Source organism: Chelonoidis abingdonii, chromosome 9, assembly GCF_003597395.2.
Source record: "Chelonoidis abingdonii isolate Lonesome George chromosome 9, CheloAbing_2.0, whole genome shotgun sequence".
Classification (NCBI taxonomy): Eukaryota; Metazoa; Chordata; order Testudines; family Testudinidae; genus Chelonoidis; species Chelonoidis abingdonii.
In genome coordinates this window covers 18,207,521-18,227,599 of record NC_133777.1, presented here as the reverse complement: position 1 = coordinate 18,227,599, position 20,079 = coordinate 18,207,521, and the positions used below count along the sequence as shown (strand labels likewise).

Below are 20,079 nucleotides of genomic sequence, written 5' to 3'. Positions count from 1 at the left end.
TGGTCTGATGACATGTACTCAGAACCCCCCATGACACTGTTTTTGCCCCATCAGGCATTGAGATCTCAACCCAGAATCCCAATGGGCAGTGGAGACTGTGGGATAGCTACTCACAGCTGCCCACAGTGCAACACTCTGGAAGTCGATGCTAGCCTCAGTACTGTGGATGCAGTCCGCCGACTTAATGCACTTAGAGGATTTTGTATGGACACACACAATCGACTATATAAAAACGATTTCTAAAAAACCGACTTCTATAAATTTGACCTAATTTCGTAGTGTAGACATACTCTTAGAGGAACAACAGCTATTCCTTTCGCTGGGCCATTGGCAGGCCTGAAGTGTAGCCTTCTCAAATACCATCAGACATATCTCTTGTAAACCTTTCCCATCCCCTAGTCTTTCTAGCTCTGTGTGTGTGTATGTGTGCAAATGGGTAAATATCATTCTCAACTCTGGAGGACTAGTGCCCATTCATGACACAGGTTCTACATTTGGCAGACTTTTTCTTTTCTTTTCTTTTTTTCCCCTGGGGAGAAGGTGGAAGGATTCTGGAGTTAATCCATTTTAAACATCCCACTTCCTTCCTTGTGCTCAAGACAACTGACTCACTGCTAAGTCCCACAATAATGAGGGCATACTGTCTTTTCCACGATTATAGTATTTCTCTGTACCAGCCACCACAAGGTTATCTGATTTCTGCAGGTGGTGCCCTCATTCTGTGACCCTAGAAATTTGAAGCACTACATCTGTGATGCTCAGACATCTGCTGGTCCAATTTTAAAGTTCCTGTGGCTAGCCTCAAACCCAGTATTCCAGCATCGTAGCACAATGTGCTATCTACAGAGTCATTGCAATATGACAGTTTCAGGTCAGTGCTTTACTTTAGTTCTTGTAGGAACCACTCTCTTTGTCTTTGTGAAATATCATAAATATATGAAAGAAAACTTAGAACCACGATTACAGAAACATTAGCCTCAAACCCAACAGTCTTCAGTGTGTGAAGAATATTAGCTTTGGCTTGGAGAATTCAGTTGCATCTTCTACATAAATGACTTTCAGGTGTCATTGATTACTACTCACATCAACTAAGAACCATTAGGCAAATAGCTGAATGCTACCATATGTTAAAAAGAGGAAGAATAGTACAGCTATAAAAACAGAAAGCCCTGCAGTTCCACCCCTCTTAGTAATAAGAAAAAATGTGATTAGCACAGGAATTAGTTTCTGTTTTGATTAAATCACTGAAATAGATTACTTTTGAGAAAAATAATGTCGGAATCCACGGAACTAATGAACCATTTTTTTTTAGGAGGCAAATCTCATATCCTCCCATCCCAACACATTCTCTCCCTCTCTTTTTGAGTGTCTGGATCCGCTTCAATTCCAGGAGGAAGGAGCCACTCTGTGACCAATAATGTTCTTCCTCTGAAATCAGGGTCGTCTTCCGGCAGCTTTCAGGGTAGCACAACTTTGACATTGACCCTCTAAATGAAATGATAAAATATATACATTCTCCGTTGCCTTGTGCCTTGTGTAATAATTGACACCAGTCTAAAGTTGGGCGTAAATTACCATTCTGATCTAGTGTTGATTTTTTTTATTCATTTTGCATTGGTATATGTGATGACAGTGTCCAGGGCAACAGATAATTTGTCCTACGGTTTAAATATAGCAATAAAAGAAGTGCATTAACATATTTTTACTTGTCCAATTAGAAAGTCTCTCAGATAAAGGCTCCGGAAAATTTCACAGCGACAAAAAAATAAATAAATACAAAAATTACATTCAAAGTAAATTATGGGTTGGGGGCAGAAACTTCCAACAGATAAAGAAATTGTCAATTGCTGCAGGCATTATCTTTCATTTCAATGAAACAGTAACCACTGTGCGCTATGGATGGAGCAGCAGACAAAAATTTAGGGAGTTTTACACAACCTTAAGGACAGATTGTGATACTCTTACTCCCGTTTGGTAGCACCTTACACCACAATTAATCCCATTACTCAGGGAATAAGATATAACTGCTTGTAAAGGTAACAGAATCTGGCTCTTAATGTTGGAGTTTGTATTTAGCTTGGCAGCTTACCATAGTCAGTGCTTGTAAATTTAATTTGGAGTAAATTACAAATCTGTGTCATGAAAACAGGAACATCCCCAGTGAATGAACAAGCATAGGACTCCCCTGTGTGAGATTCAGTGTGGTATTCAGATTTTGTAAAATGTCACTGTTTTCATTGGCACTGCTCACGGAATGTAAGTGGTAGTGATGAAGCTATCCAAAAGGGCCTGATCTAAAGCCTGCTGAGATCAAGGGAGAGATGCCCATTGTCTTCATTGAATGAGGTCCTAAGAGAGTAACAAAAGGATTATCTAATTACTATGAGGAATAGTGTTTAAAAAGAGAGCAAGAATCTTTAGAAATGTGTAAATCATTTTTGTTAAAATGTTCATTTAGCCTTGATATCTCTGGTATATCAAAGGCAGGATAACTGTAATTGATGGACTGATTCTCGTACCTCTGCTCTCACTGAGTACAAACAGAGTGCAAATCATAAAGTCCAGACCAGCAGGATAGATAAAGATCTCTCTCCATTTGCTGGATTGGAAAGAAGTCCCTGAGTCTAAGACTATTTATCTAGAACTCCTTTCTTTACCAGTTGGTCACTGGAAGATCAGTTGGAACTGTTATATGCAAGCCTCTTCCGGTGGTGGGAGTTCTCTGAAGGTGTTACAACGTGAGTGAATTTGCCTAATCACTCCTTACTGTTCTTAGTTTCTGAAGGCCCCTGGCCACACTCCCCCATGGAATTACATACAATTCCTGGCCCACAGTGATACATAAAGAGATATAAAGGGTAACAAGAAAACATTCTACAAATATATTAGAAGCAAGAGGAAGACTAAGGACAGGGTAAGGCCCATTACTCAATGGGGGGAGGGGGAGGAACAATAACAGAAAATGTGGAAAAGGCAGAAGTACTAAACGACTTTATTGCTTCAGTTTTCACCAAAAAGGTTAGTAGGAATTGGACATCTAACTTAATGAATGCCAGTGAAAATGAGGTAGGATCAGAGGCTAAAATAGGGAAAGAACAAGTACAGTTTACTTAGACAAGATCAATGTTTTCAAGTCATCAGGCCCAGATGAAATACATCCTAGAATATTCAAGGAGCTAACTAAGGAGATATCTGAGCCATTAGCGATTTTCTTCCAAAAAGGCATGGAAGATGGCTGAGAATCCAGAGTACTGGAAAAAGGCAAATATAGTGTCAATCTGTCAAAAGGGGAATAAGGACAACCCAAGGAATTACAGACCAGTTAGCTTAAGTTCAGTACCTGAAAAGATAATGGACCAAATTATTAAGCAATCAAGTTGCAGACCAACCTAATAGCTTTCCTGGACAGGGTAACAAGCCTTGTGGATGGGGGAAAGTGGTAGATGTGGTATATCTTGACATTAGTAAGGCTTTTGATACTGTCTCACATGACCTTTATGTAAAACCAGGGAAATACAAGCTAGGTGGAGCTACTAAAAGGTGGGTGAATAACTGGTGGAAAACCTTTCCCAGAGAGTAATTATTGATGGTTCACAGTCATGCTGGAAGGGCATATCAATTGGGGTCCTGCAGGGATCTGTTCTGGGTCTGGTTCTGTTCAATATCTTCATCAATGATTTAGATAATAGCAGAGAGAGTACACTTATAAAGTTTGTGGACGATAACAAGCTGGGAGGATTTGAAAGTGCTTTGGAGGATAAGTTTAAAATTTGAAATGATCTGGACAAACTGGAGAAATGGTCTGAAGTAAACAGAATGAAATTCAATAAGGGCAAATGTAAAGTACTCCATTTAGGAAGGAACAATCTGTGGCATACACACAAAATGGGAAATTACCGTTTAGGAAGGAGTACTGCGGAAAGGGATCTGAGGGTCATAGTGGATCACAAACTAAATATGAGTGAACACTGTAACAATGTTTCAAAAAAAGCAAACATCATTCTGGGATGTATTAGCAGGAATGTTGTAAGCAAGATACAAGAAGTAATTCTTCCGCTCTACTCTAGCTGATTAGGCCTCAACTGGAGTATTGTGTCCCATTCTGGGTGCCACATTTCCAAAAAAACATGGACAAATTGGAGAAAGTCTAGAGAAAGCAACAAAAATGATTAAAGGTCCAGAAAACTTGACCTATGAGGGAAGATTGAAAAAAGTGGATGTTTAATCTGTAGAAGAAAAGACTGAGAGGGGATATGATAACAGTTTTCGAGTACATAAAAGGTTGTTATGAGGAGGAGATAGAAAAAAAATTGTTCTTTTTAACCTGTGAGGATAGGACAAGAAGCAATGGGTTTAAATTGCAGCAAGGGAGGTTTAGATTGCACACTGGGAAAAACATCCTAACTGTCTGGGTAGTTAAACACTTGAATAAATTGCCTAGGGAGGTTGTGGAATTTCAATCATTGGAGGCTTTTAAGAGAGGATTCTCCAACACTTTTTAAAACAAGATCTGTCTGCTCTAGGAATTATTTTAGGAATGTTCTATGACGTGTGTTATACAGGTCAGGTTAGATTTATCATAATGATCCCTTCTGGCCTTAGAATCCATGAAATGAAAAGATCCCTGTTCTACATGTAGTCCCATGAAATCAGTAGCACTACTCCCAGAGTAAGATGTGAGGAAGAATGGCAGAATTTGACTTTCAATGAAATGAAGTTTTGAGCCAAAAACAGAGGTGCCTGAAATAAAGGGATGCTTTTTGACTACAGCACACAGTGTAGTCCTATACTGATTTTTCAAAAGTGTCCAGTGTTGGAACATCTGTTCCCATTTAACTTGATGGTAAAACTCTGGCTAGTTTCAGTGGGAGAAGTTAGGCCAGTGCTGAGTGCATTTGAAAAGCCTGCCGTAAAAGCACAAAGGGACCACTCACAGAGCAAGGAACTGCTCATTGTGTGCAAAGAAGGCAAGATCTAGCCCTTAGATAGTTGCCTATAATAATTATTCTGGCTTACTTAGTAACTACAGCTTCTTTCTTTTTCTGTGTGAATGAGATGTAATTAGATCTATTTCAAGCACTTGAAGTAGGAAACTTCCTTCCACATCTTCTGCATCTTTGTATGGTGGTGGGGAGGAGCAGTCTCCAGTCAAGAAGAACTGCTGAATTTTTAACTATTTCTACAGCTTTTCTTCCTTCTCTCTACCCCTACTCCACACCATAATTCAGAGATTGCTAACTTTATCGGTTTTGACTATATCATATTTTTGTACATCTTCCTTAGCTGGCAAAAGTAAGCAAGCAAGACCAGGGATTAAAGCTGTGAGAGAGAGAAAAAAACATTTTTTTTTATAAATGTGTTTTTAAAAAAAAAAGTTGTGAAAAGAATCCATACTCAGTATTATAAAAACAAAAATCACAGATGTCCATGTATTGGAAAAAAGAGGGCTTTCACTCCAATGAATTTTTTAAAGTATTTTGTCATTTTGCCACAGAAAATATGTGCAAAGCAAACATATAGAGCTTGAACAAGAAAGAACTGGAACATTTTTCCCCAAGAGATTTTTGTTTTAGTCATGGGTCAGCAGTGAAAAAACTGTTTGTTTCTCTCTCGATGTTGGTAGGTAATATTCCTCTGTGCACAACAGCTGCTTTCTGTTGGAGTATATAGTGCCTGTGACATGTATGTATCAAAGGCATTTCTGTGCTTCTAATCACTATAATGTCTGTGCACCTTGTGCACAATGAGTCAAGCGTCAGAACTACACCCTTTGAAGTAGGAGACGGGTATTGACAGGCAGGAAAATAGACATAGAAAGGTTAATGCACAAATTTTCAAACTTGATTTCTGAAATATAGACTCTGAAATCCATATTTAGGCCCCTAAAGAAAGCGGCTTGATATTCATAGGTCCTGAACATTCACAGTTCCTAGTAACTTCAACTGGAGCTGTGAGTACTCAGCAACTCTAAAAACCAGACTGCTTTTATAAAGAGACAGACTTTAGACACCCAACCTTCAAAACATTGCAATAAGTGACTTGCCCAAAGTCACAGAAAAAGTCTGCGGTAGAGCCAAGAATAAAACCCAAATCCCTTAGCTTACAGTCATGTATTGGCCACAAGACCATCCTCCCTCAATGTGCAAACATTGCAGATCAGTCCAATCAATGTGATGTTCCTCTTTGTTAACAGTAATTTCCCCAGGATGATAAAGCAGATTATTAGCAGTGGGCAGGTGCTAACATATCCATCCTAACAAGGATAGTATTCAGAAGACTGGTGGGGCAGTCACTCCTTTAATCATTAATGAAACCCTACATCAAGGGTATGTCTACACTACGAAATTAGGTCAAATTTATAGAAGTCGTTTTTTAGAAATCTTTTTTATACGGTCAGTTGTGCGAGTCCCAATGCAAAATGCTCTAAGTGCGTTAAGTCGGCGGATTGCGTCCACAGTACCAAAGCTAGTGTCGACTTCCAGAGTGTTGAACTGTGGGTATCTGTGAGTAGCTATCCCACAGTTCCCACAGTCTCCGCTGCCCACTGGAATTCTGGGTTGAGATCCCAATGCCTGGTGGAGCAAAAACAGTGTCGCTGGTGGTTCTGGCTACATGTGGTCAGGCCCCCCTCTCCCTCCCTCCCTTCCTCCCTCCTTGAAAGAAATAGTAAACGATGGTTTTGCATCTTTTTTCCTGGGTTCACTGAGCAGATGCCATACCACAGCAAGCATGGAGCCTGCTCAACTCACCATCACCGTACGTCTCCTGGGTACTGGCAGACGTGGGACTATATTGGTACACAGCAGCAGCTCATTGCCTTTTGGCAGCAGACGGTGCATTACGATTGGTAGCCATCATCGTCGTACTCCTGGGTGCTCTTTTAGCTGACCTTGGTGAGGTCGGTCAGGGGTGCCTGGGCAGACATGAGTGACTCAGCCAGGGAGTAGCCAGGCCCTGCAATAGCAGCTCTAAGCCATTGAAGATAACTTCTACCCAGGAGTCCAGTTATAAATGGTAGTTAGAGCAGCTATGTGCTGCCAGAGTGGTGCAATGTGTCCTAACCAGGTGTTAAATCTTTCTTAATACAAATTTGGTCTAGTGGGGCAGTCTGATATCATTTTCATCCATGTTTTCTGCCATTATGTCCAAAGCAGGCAATCTCTTTCGTGAGTTCTGAATCAGCAAGATACTTCAGCACATGTATAACTGTAACCATATGTGTAGTCCCAGTGAAGTCAGTAGAAACTACACGTGTGCTGAAATACCAGGATGAATTATGGCCACATACCCTAGCCCCCACATCCTGTGAAATAACATTTGCCTTTGCCCCTTATCAAAATGTTCTGCAGTACACTCTTGCTTCCGGTCAGGGTTACAGAACTAACTGAACCTTTGAACCCTCACTGGTTTCATAGATCCAAGGATGAATTTGACAGACTAGGACTGATTCTGCTCCCAGGGCTGGCTCCTGGGATTTTGCTGCCCCAAGCAGGAAAAAAAAAAAAAAAAAAAAAGCCACAGTCGTGATCTGCAGGAGCTCTACCGCTGCTGCTTCAGTCTTCGGCAGCAATTCGGCTGCTGGTCCTTCACTCCGAGACGGAGTGAGGGACCCGCCGCCGAATTGCTGCCAAAGAGCTGGACGTGCCGCCCCTTCCCCGTGACTGCCCCAAGCACCTGCATGCTGGGCTGGTGCCTGGAGCCGGCCCTGCCTGCTCCTACTGATAGCACTGGCAAAACTCACATTGTCTTCACTGGGAGAAGAATTAGACTGAATAGTTTTAGCAACCATTGCCAGAGGTATTAGCAAGAGCTAATGCTAGAAGCATCGCATGGTGCTAGAGGCATTACGGCTAGAGAGCACTAGGATCATGGCCAGAGGCATTTGAAAATACACTACTAAAGGCACATTCCTCTATGTGCTACATAGGACTTTAGCTACTCTGTTTAGCCACAATGCTTTTAAAAATATCGGAACCTGTGAGATGCTGAGGACTTTCATCTCCCTTTAAGGTGTGGAATGTAATAATGAGAAGATGGTGCTCAGCACCATTGCAAGTTCAGACTCAGAGGAAGTGGCTCACAGGAAAGGAAATTAAAAAGTTCTGTAATATTTGCTATACAGTGGCTAAGGCAAGCATAAGCTTCAGTTGGTCGAGCACATAGATCTAAATGTCAAATATCTCGAATATTTTTCAAATGCAAGTGGGATGTCAAAACTTGAGAAGAGTGATATTTATTTTTAAAGAACAAACAAAATGTGTAGGTTACTTCTTACGAAATATATGATCAGAAACAGAACCAAAAATGCCACTAACTTGTTCGAGAGATGGAGAAAATGTCAACAGATCTGAGGCTGTTCATTATCTTGAGAGCTAAAAATTAGACAGGGAATTAGAGACAGTAACCTGAAAAGCAACAACAGCTAAAAACTTTGTGTGGCAGGCCTGGTTTCAGATACGTTTTGTAAAGCACAATCAAAAAGTGAAATATAGATTGATGGGCAGTTTGTGTTAAGGAAACAATAGAGGAGTATTGACCAGTGTGGGGCTGTTAATTTGTTTGATTTGATTTTATCCACCAAGCAAATTAAAGTCCAAGCAGCTCTAAACTTTGTTATACTTTTGAACATCATCCTTGCATGCCAGCGTTTCCCTAGAAACTCACCCTAAGATGTCAGTCATTGAAACTATTTCATGTGGAAGCATTGCTAAGTAAATTCACTAAATGCCTATTCATCCCAGTAAGATGTAGAACCACTGAAGCAGCAAATGTGAAAATCTTCACAGCTTACTATACTGAAAGCAGTTTTCTGAGGATGCCAAATTGAGACACAGAGTCTGACCCTAGGAGGCATTAAAACTCACATGAGTGAACATGGAAGGAGGGTCTCCAGCTCCTACAATCTAGCCATTTAGGTTGGTTGATAGATACTCCAATTGGTCTAGACTCAATCAATGGTTAACTTGGTCTTTATTCATCCGTTCAGTAATGAACTGTTACCTATGATGATGGGAAAGTTTGTAAATACAAGGTTCTTAGATGTTTTACTAGTTCGATAAAGTCCCCAAGTTAATACTACTGACTGCATAATTTTAGAGCATTTTATATGGGGAACTTGTTTAACTTGGTTTGATAAGACTTATAAAAGTGGAATGTTTGCAAGATGCTGTACCAGCAACAACTGTTTTATCTCTGACTTGACTGGTATCAGTTGCATTATAGACCATTGTGAAAAAGGGTCTTGTATCTTTTATTTTTAATGTCATGTTTATTAAATCTGAGTCAGTAGCTGAAGATCTATCTATTCATTAGAACTTTCTCTGTTTTCCTAAATATGTTGAAATAGATAAATAAAGGAGTAAATGTGTTTGTACCTTTGTTGAAGTAATAGTGATAATAGTAATTAATTTTATTGGGAATTTGGCATCCAAATTCTAGGTAATTTCAAATTGTCATCCTAAATGTCCAAGAACTTACATATTCCCCTTTTACACACCACATTGTCATGTTAAATAAGTTTTCTGTATAAAAAGCTTTAAAATTGGCATTGAAAATCTCAATCTTAACCTTTTTATTTATGGGAGAATACTGCACAAGTGCAGAATTAATGTCCCCCACAGATATTACTTTTTCCCCCCCACACAAAAATTGATCAGTGCACCTCTTGTGGGCAGTGGCAGGGGGCAGAGGAGGTCGCATCTGGTTCAGGTGTCAGGAGCAGCTGAAGGAGATGTAAATTATCACCTTGTGGATGGGGCTGGGCTCTCTTGGTCCCTCTCACTCATTGCAGTGCACCGGGAGCCAGGGAGGGGCTAAGCTGGGGATGTCCCTGCTGGTGGCTCCTACCATGCTCTGGGCTCCAGCTGCTAATCCCAAACGGAGTGGGGGGAATTGAGACCCACCCCTGAGAACCTCCTCTGGCTCCAGGAAGCTCTGCAACCCCCACATTTCCTGCCCCATCGCTCCTCATCTGCAGTGAGAGGATCACTGAACGGGGAGCTGCCTCCCATCTACCCAGCCTCCATGAATGTGGACCACCCCACACCCACAACTCCCCTGCTGAGCCCCACTCCCAGCTGAGCCCTCTGCATTTGAACCCCCACCCCACTGATCCCCTGCTCCTGCACCTGGACCCCCACCGAGTCCCAACTAGCTGCACCCAGACACTCACCCTACCAAACTCCACTCCCACAGCACCTGGTCACCCCCTGCCCCCAGACCCGCTTGCCAAGCCCATACCTCCACACTCAGACCTCCCCTGCTGAGCTCCAGCCACCTTCACCTGGATCCCCGCACAGAGTCCCATTCTTCCTGCACTTGGAACCCTTCAACAAGCCCCTGTGCATCCAGATACTCCCACACCCGGACCGCCCCACTGAGCCATCCAGACCCAGGATTTTTGAGTCATAAACTGAGCACATTTGAAATAGAAATCACTGAGAGCTAATAAGCATGCCTATCTTTCTAGCCAGTGGAACCAGTCTGTAAAGTTTAGCAAAATCAACAAAACACTTTCAGCAACATTGGCCTTTGTAGAGGAAAAGTCTGCATTAAAAATAGTGTTACAGTAATAGTATCTTAAAACTATGCCTTGAAGAGTCCAAAGGGTCTCAAAATAAGAAACAATAAACATAAATAACTATAGAAGACAGATTTCTCTACCTGATTTGCAAATTTTTTCTTGTTCCTTTCACAGGACAAATGATCAGCTAGTAGCATTCCTGTCCAGGTATCGCAATATGAACTTCTTGAAGTCGCATGGGAGGGACAATGCAAGGTAACATCACTTCTCTTAAGTTTGTGTTGGACATGACAATAAAAGTTAGACAGCATGGTTACTCCCAGTATGTGTGGGTGAAGGAGTCCTGAGTTCAGGAGACTGGCTCCATGAAAATGATACTGTGTCTTGGGAATAGTTGTGTCTCATTCTTGAATGGCTGCTCCTGCATGTTATTTACAGAAAAGCATTGGTGTAGAGAAAGGCTTAGAATAGATTGCTGCATACTCCACACTCCTAGGTAGAGGCGGGTTCAGAGGTGAGCTGGAGCCGGTTCGCACTGGTTCACAAGAACCAGTTGTTAAAGTTAGAAGCTGGTGTAGAACCAGTTGCTAAAGGGGTGGCCTGGCTTCCCCAGAGGGCAATTTAAAGGGCCTGGGGTTCCTAGCAGGGGCTGGAGCCCCAGGCCTTTAAATTGCCACGAAAGCCTCACTGCTGGAGCCCTGGGGTAGGGCTGCAGGGCTCTGGGGGCTATTTAAAAAGTCCAGGGTGGTAGAAGCAGAGGAGCCGTGGGCCCTTTAAATAGCCCCCAGAGCCCAGGGGTAGTGGAGGGCTCCAGGGACTATTTAAAGGGCTAGAGCTCCAGCTGCCTTTGCTGCCACCCTGGTCCTTTAAATAGCCTCCAGAGCCCTAGGGCTTCTTCAGGGCTCCAGCAGCTATTTAAAGGGCCGGGGCGGTAGAAGCAAGGGAGCCACAGGCCCTTTAAATAGTCCCCGGGGCCCCGGGCTGCTGCTGCTACCTCGGTGGGGGAGAGGGAGAGGAGAAACTTGTGGGTTCTGAGGGGAGTAGTTGGGGGCAGGACGTGGGTTGGGGTCGGGATGGGTGTGAGGGGGAGAAAGGCATGTGGGGCTTGTACTGTACTCAATGCGCAGTTCCCTACTGGATCTTCGGCGGCACTTCAGCAGCGGGGTGGGGTCTTCACTCACTCCAGGTGAAGGACCTGCTGCCGAAATGCTGCTGAAAACCCGGAGCATATAAAGATACACCCCCTGCCACCGAAGTGCTGCCAAGGACGCGGTAGGGAACCAGTTCTTAGGATTTTAAGAGCTCATCGCTGGGCGGGTTGCTGCATCAGAAGGTGTACTTACCGTGGGGAGCTGAGCACAAGAGGTTTTCTGTTGTTCTCAGTTGTTTCTCAAACAGTCTAAGCAGTTTTACATATGCAAATGATCATTTTCTAACTTATTTCTGTGTGCAGCAAAAATTGTATGCAGTGTTGTTGTATCTGTGTTGGTCCCATGATATTAGAGAGACAGGGTGGGTAACGTTAAGAGCTCCGTGGAAGCTCGAAAACTTGTCTCTCTTACCAACAGCAGTTGGTCCAATAAAAGACCTTCATCCACCTTATTTCTGTAGCAAAAATTGGTAGTTTCACCTCCTGTGCTCCAAGCAGGCATCGTGAATACTCTGTCATGTCATGTCATGGGGACAAACAGAGAAAGGGGAATTAGTCCTAAATATCTGTCTAGGATTCTCACAGCACCAAGCTGACATGTTTCTCTGAGAAGTGTCTGTAAAATCCTTCCAAAACCTGATTTAGAACCCCCGCACTACCATGCTGCAAACAGTGACGTCCTTCACGCAGCAGAAGTTCACTACCTTCTGCTAGTCATAGCCACATTGGAAACAAACCCAACACCCTCACCAAAGAGCTATACAACATTTTTTCAAGTAGCGTAGAAGTCATACACCATGTTCAATTCCATGGCAGGGTTCTATTGTGGTATTAGTTTCTATAATGGATCTTTAATAGAGTTTTATACTGAATCAATCACAAGTTACTGGTCTTGTTGCCAGAATTACTGAAAATCTATGACATGTGTTATGTAGAAGGTCAGACCCTGGCCTTAAAATCTGTTAATCTATGGATTCCTTAACAGGGATCTATCATGATGATGGAGCTCAAGACTAACAAAGAAAAATATACCGTTCCCTTTTATTATGTTTACAAAATCAAGCCTTAATGTTAGAGTAGGACTTTAAGAAACAACAATAAAACTTTGCATTTGTGAGATGCCTTTTCCTCAAAGGTCTTAAAATACTGTGTAAAGATAGATGTTGTTATTCCCATATCACAGATTATTGAATCCCTTCAATCCCTTATTTTTATAGTTACCCCCATCTGTATGTCGTATCTTAATTTAGAACCCAGTCTTGCACCCGGTTCCGTTAGCACAGGCTCCAGAGACTGCGTGAAGACTCACTGACTTCAGTCCTGTAGATTTGATTGCAGGTTTAGCAAGCTAAATCACCAGGTCTGGGTCTTCCTCTGTGTCCTGTAAGGTGCCTGCCACATCTTTGGTTGTGGTACAGAAAATAAATAATAAGAGAGCAAGCAATACATCCAGGGTCACAGAGCCAGCCAGTGGGCGAGTCAGGACTATAAACCAGTCCCTTGACTGCCAACCTCCTTTTGCTGTAGACTTACAGCCTCCCTTTTGTCCTTATTTAGATGAATTCTTCACAACGTTATCATTCTAGTAGTGTTGTGTATGCAGGGCTTGTATTGCATTTGGTACCAAAATATATTTGAGAGGGAGTTATATAAAAACAAGTCAAAAATATAAATAGCTTTCAGAGCATATTCTTGGGTTTGGAAATACAGCTCTTCAGTGTGATTGACAGGCTTGGCTCTAGCTGGCAGTACAGTTAAATTGGAAAAGCAATGGTAAAGGTTTGGGAGATGCATTCCATCTCTTTAGCTTTTCTGCTATTCTTGCACACTTGATTATCCCCAAACACTGCAGCTAGCTAGCTAAAATAACTAATGAATTATGACATTCATGCATAAAGCCAGTTTAAGATGCCAACCTTAGCTGGGACTAGAACAATTTAGATCAATTAAATGCAGTAATTTGTTATTAATTTAATAATAAAATGTGCTAATGTGCCATTCGTCCTCTCAGAAGAATAATATCCCATGTATTAGTTCAGCTGTTGCTTTTGAATGTGTAAATATGTAAATGCCTTTTATCTTAATGTGACCATACACATTTTATTTTTACTCCTGACATGGTTGTATTAATGTTCCAGTTCATTGCTAGACATGGAAGGTCTTTGACTGTGCAATCTCACCTGCACAGAGGAAATAAGTATAGGCAGTGCTTGAGTTCCTTTTGCCTTCTGATCGAGCAGCTGAAAACAACATATTACAAGAGCAGGTGTAGCGTTGGCACCTGGACATTTGCATTATGAGCTTCAGGCAGACTCAGATGTAGCATCAAAACAAAACATAATCTCAGAAAATCTCTACTGGGCTGGGAACTGGGCAGATGCACAGTGGGAAGAATCTTCCCCCATCAGGCATTAGTGTGGAGTGCTGGAAGACCTTTGCAGCCGCAAAACACTGGCCTCTGTCTCTGTCCATACCATCCCCTGCATGCTGAGATCATGCATCCCCCAAGCAGCCATCATTCTGGCCCCACTCCTTGGGTACCAGAATCCCACCAGTTCCATTACTGTGAAGCCTCTGGATGTGGGAAGGATTTCCCCATATGGTATGTGAATGACAGTCTTCAGGCCTGATTCTTTGTTGCCTTGTACCTGGTGTTGTCATTGTAGCCCATAATAGGGGATGATATGACCATGAGGTTAACAGGATTCAAAAAGAGGATTAGGCCATACATGAATAACAAGGATAGGCAGAGTTATAATAATAGATATTTAAAACAATAAAGAAGATCTTTGGAAGGGCTATAAACCTTCCTCCTTCAGAGTGTAAGTCAAACTCATAACTATTGGGGGTTGGAGGAAATTTCTCTTGGTGACCTTATCCCATAACTGACTACTGCAGGGTTTTTCCTCAGAAGCAACTGGTGCTGGTCATTGTACGAGCCAGGATACTGGGCTAAATGGACCACTAGTCTGATCTACAGTGGCCATTCCTGTGGTCCTGGGTGTTTTCGTCAAAATGTGAAGAATCATTAATACAAGAGTGCAGTATTTAAAACACAATTAGAGCAAATTATAATCCCTAAAGCTATCTTTTTGAATTCAGGGGTGAATAACAGCTTGTAAACAATAAGCTTTTCAGCTGCCTAAATCTGCTTTGTTAACAGCTGCCTACACTCTGAATTTAAAGTTGCCATAGTCTGGTTTGTACAATGGAGAGCGAGGGGGAGAGAGATTAAAAAATACATCTTAAAACTGAAATGCTTATACCTCTCAATTACAACGTAGTTTGTATTCAAGCCATGTAGACAATCAGTACGTTTTACTGCCAAATATGGATAGAAACTAGGCTTCCTTTTTATAGAATCAAGTTTTATTTTAGTTATGCCAAAGTTATTAAAAAGTACATCACTCTGATTTTCCTTTAGTGGCTTCAGAAAAGAAATGGAGGTGGAAATGTCTCCTTAACTCAGCAGGAGAAGCATTATTTTCTTAGAGAACTGGATGTTTGAAATGAAATTACATACATTGGGTAGAGTTGTTACATCGCAGTTAGTGGGCAACACTTACATTTTCTTCTCTTTTCAGCATCTTAGACTATTAAAAGCAGCAGAATAACTCCATAGTTTTATAAGCTATTACAACTTGGATCACCCAGAAGATTTTTTTGACAGGAGCGGCACCTGGCTGGTGTATTATAAAATACAAAGAGAGTCAAATGTGACATCTTCACTGACAGTCAGGAAAAGACTTTTTTTTCAGAAACCCTGCCACAGTAGTCATTTGGAGAACAGTGTAAACATGCTGTGATTGTTGGATGTTGTTAAATCTTAAGGGAATTGGGAGCTCACATGCAGAATGGAAACAGTTCAGAAAAGTTCCATTAAATGTTTTCTGTATTGTTTCATAGTTTTCATTTTGTTTTGGATGTTTCCCCTCTGTAGTCTTGAGTTCTAGAAAACAGATAGACATCCACTCTTGAGCCATTTAGTAGACATGTCCTTAGGGTTTTCAGCATCCAGCAATAGGAGCCAATCTTATTCTCAACATTAACACACTGTGTAACAAAATCCTCCAGATCTTTACATCAGATGTTTAGTGAGGTAGGTGCCATTTTCCAACATGGCACATGCTACTCTGGAACCTGTATATTGTGTTAGGTAAATGGACAATATTATCTTTGTTATCTATTTCTAAGCAGCTAACCCGAGTACTGGAGAACAGAACATCCAGTAATTGCTGCTGTATTACTGTTCTCATGAATCATCCATGAAATACCCGGCGCTACTAAGTACTGTACATAAAGTACAATTTACTGTGCCTGATGCCAAAAATATTTTTAACCACTTAGCTGCCAGAAGCCATTACATTCTTAGTAGTTCTGAGGTACCAGAGTATTTGTTCAATGACTTACTTAGCTGAAATTTCACACCGCACACATTTCAGTTAATTTAGTACTGTATCATCCTGAAATACCTTGACTAGAAAGGTCTATTCATTGCCAGCTGGAAACATAGTGCAATATTTGTGGACACACTATATCAGCTGAAATAGTAACACTCTTCTTATTATGCAAAGCATGTGCATTTAAAATTTTTATACCTTACAGCTAAGTTTCAGATACCCATATTCCCCATTGCTTCATAATCAGTGCTAGAGGTGACATAAAACTGCTTGTCCTTGGCAATTTGCCTTCTCATAGCTTTTTCATTTTACTCTGTTTAGAAGATGGTGATCAGAAGAGCCCAGTACAAAGGAAAACAAAATAGGCTGAAAGTGTGGGAAAAAATAAAGTAAGATCAGCTCAGACGTCCTCATAGGAAAATAGCCTGGGATTGTTTTTAGTAAAGTGCTGAATGAATTTGGCTTGCGAGTGCAGAAACAGTATCAGTCATCACCAGCCCAGATAGGTGACGTGATTTTAAGTCCTCCTAGAAAATATTTTATTGTGCACAGAGAAGGGAAAAGAAGAATTACTGGTGGAAGAAAGCAAAAAGATTACATGAAATCTTTTGTGCCCGCTACTTAACAACTAGCTGCTGATTTCATTTTTAATTGTATAAACAAATAATATTTTGTGTTTCCATAGTATCTTTTCACTCAGTAATCTGAAAGCACTGTATAAAATAACTGAGTCCAGCATCACCCCTTCAAGGAAGGCAAATATCATTATCCCCATTTTACCCACAGGTAAACCAAGAGCTTGTGCGTGATGAGTTTGTGTGTGGCAAGCCAGAGCGTGAATCTGCATCAAAGCACCTAGTAGAATTTCTAGTGCACTGTAGCCATAAGCGCCCACTCCGTGGGTGGTCTGGGGCTGGAGCACAAATGGAAAAAAACAGTGGGTGTTCCGCACCACCAGCAGCTCCACAGATTACTGCCTTCCCCCACCTCAGTGCCTGCCGCCCGCCAGCAGCCCCACAGATCAGCTCCTCCCCTTCCCTCCCAGTGCCTCCCACCTGCTGGGAACAGCTGATCCACAGCATGTGGGAGGAGCGGGGGCAGGAAGAGATGGGGCAGGGGTGAGGGGTTGGAGGAAGGGGTGGAGTGGGGGTGGGGCCTTGGGTGGAGTGGGGGTTGAGCACCCCCCAACAACTAGGTAAGTTGATGCCTATGGCTATAGCAGAGTCCACACAGCAAGTTAGTTCATGGTGAGTTGATGCTATGGATTCAGACCCTGGCTTGCTGCATACTAAACCAACGTGTAGATGAGCCCTTCGTCACAGAAAGGTTAATAACCTGATTTTGGAGCTTTGGGTGCTCAACATCTCTGAAAATCAGTGTAGAAGTGACTTGCCCAGAGTCTCATATAGAGTCATTTGGAGAGCCGTGAATGTCGCCCATATGTCCTCTCTCCCTTTCCCCTATTACAAGCATTTGCTGTGCAGACGTCAAGATGATGAGCACAATATGAATACCTAGATAAACATTAAAAATAGTCTGGCATTGGGTGGACTTATGAATACTATCTACACAACACTTTTTTCTTCAAATTTTCTATCAACGCGCCCACCGGCTGTGCTCCATCAGTGACAGCCTTGATGGGAGCTACTGTAGACTGGGCTATCTGTGTTGCATAGCTAGATAACATGGTGCTTAAAATTGCCCTATCGGTAATCTAATGCTCCCAACTTGGCTATTGCTCATGGAGCTGCACTGCTGAGAAATGTTATAGGATGGGGGAGAACACATATAGAGAAGGCTATGTAGTGGCGATTAGATACATAATAAACATTCGTATTTGATGTTACTTGACCCGTCTCTATGGTAAAATCACACTGCACTAGGTATGCTTCATTAATACTTGATTTTGTCCTTGCAGTGTTGTTTATTATTGGGGACAGAATGCTAAACATTTGCATTGTGTGCTGTTTAAGATTTGGAGAATGAGTTCTTACATTTTTATTCTTGTAACCTCTGCTGTTGTGTTTTTGAAAACATCTCATTAGTGAAGAATGGTGGAGAAAAGGCCACAAGACAAGAAAGACTTGGAATGTTCCTCTAAGGCCACGTATACAGAAGGGAATTCTAAGAATCAGTGCTACTACTAGTCCAGCTGCATCAGTGTAAGCTCTGGTAGAAGCCATCATACAAAAAAAGCTCTGGCAGTTTCCAGTGTTTAAAAACATGGCCTCTGAGGATTCTTTCTTTGTGCGAGGGAAGACTCTGTTCCCTGACCTGCAACCCTAAAATGTTGAGGAGCCGTGAGAACTTCTAAGAACTTCTTGCCTTTGAAAGTTTAATTGCAAGAAAATGGAAAATAAGATCTTTCAAAAATAATGCAAGTTAAATCATTGGAAAAGACAGAGAAGGAGGAGACTTTAGAAGACTTTCTCCAAGTCAGAATTAGGGGCGGTATGTGGGAACAGAATTAGATGAATATATTGAGCAAATTCTAAGTGTATAAAAGAAGCAGGAAAAAGAAAGTAAGACTTTTTACTGTACAGTTGGACAAATTCAAGTATGACTGCACAGATCTCTTATAAGGAATGGACTACAGGTGTGTCTTGGTGAACCTTCGATAACATTCCAGGATATTCTAAGCTCTGTTGATATTTTATTACAATAAAGACGTCATTAATTGAGATGGGTCATGTGGATCATATTATTTTCACAAGTAGGGAATATGTTTGGTGCTTTGAAGAAACAAAATCAAAAACTGTGCATTACCTTGCAGTTTTTGCCTTTATGAGCTAAACCTTAGGTGTCCTGACTTTTTTAGCATTGGACCAAATGTTTGCTCAATAAACATGGAACCATTTAAACCATGGCAAACAGGTGGTTAGAAAATACTCCCCAAAATCTGTTAGTTTTCTTTTCTTTTAATTATCAGTGCCAACCTGTTTAACTTGAGAAACGCTTTGTACTTGGATGCTATGCATTATTATGATGGATGTCAGGACATAATTAATATTTAATCTCTGATCATTAAAGCAGATTTCATTTTCTCTCATGTTGTTTTAAACTTACATATTTGTCATTGTTTGATTTTTCCCTTTACTTAATCCAATTATAACAGCTGTGTCAGAATGATAATTAACATCACAGCTGGTATTACCCTCTTTGTCAAGTTTGAGTAGAATGTTTTCTGGAGGCTATCTTTGCTTTTTGATGTTGTTTTGCTTCTATTTTTTCTTCCAACTTGTATTTAAAGTCTCATCAAAATTAGCAGACAAAGCAACATTGGGTTTTTCTAAATGTCTGTTAATTGCAAAAATTATTAATATATGTAAGTGCACCTCCACCCAAAAAAGGTATCAAGGAGACATATTGACATTTTGAAGAAACTTCCTCACTGGAGAAACTTTCAGCTGTATCTAATTTAAAACATAAATCCATGAGCCTTTCACATATTTTCCATGAATATTTTTATGTTTCTAAATTCCCTAACTCTGCCCTGGCAGCATCAAGCACTATGTATTGTTTCCTTACTTCGCTAAGATTCTATTTTTCTGAACTATCACCCAATCATTTTACCCTTATACAAGTTCCCATTTGTAATTTCTTCCTTTAAGGAATCAGAGCTATAGTATAATAAGATTGGGTGGTGTGCAGGGCCAGATTTCCAGTTAGGCACAATAGGTAGGGGGCACTGGGTAGTGGGGGGTTGGTGGGAGGCTCTAGATGGGGCACTGGGCAGTTGTGGTGATGGAGCTGTGCGGAGGGGTGCCTAAAAGTAAAAGTGGCAGGGTTCCCCCGCTGCCTGCAGCGGTTCAGAGCTCCAAGCACCGCCGGATGGTGAGGTCCCCACTGTGTCTGCACACCGTGAGTGGCGGGGGACCCCCACTGTGCCTGAGCAGTGGAGGGACCCCACAGCTCTGAGCAGCTGTGGGCCGGGGGTACCCCACAGCTCTGAGCCGGCGACGGGGGGGCCCCCTGCAGTTCTCAGCTGTTGCAAGCAATGTGGGGAG

At 41.7% G+C, this 20,079-nt stretch overlaps 1 protein-coding gene across 1 annotated transcript in view; it reads left to right on the top strand.

Moving 5' to 3' along the window:
• The window catches only part of XYLT1 (xylosyltransferase 1), a 339,335-nt gene that overhangs the window by 261,185 nt on the left and 58,071 nt on the right, over positions 1 to 20,079 (top strand). Inside the window, exon 6 of the mRNA XM_032790486.2 lies at positions 10,697 to 10,777. Within this exon, the coding sequence (XP_032646377.1) occupies positions 10,697 to 10,777 (81 nt within the window). The remainder of the gene's footprint in view (positions 1 to 10,696; positions 10,778 to 20,079) is intronic.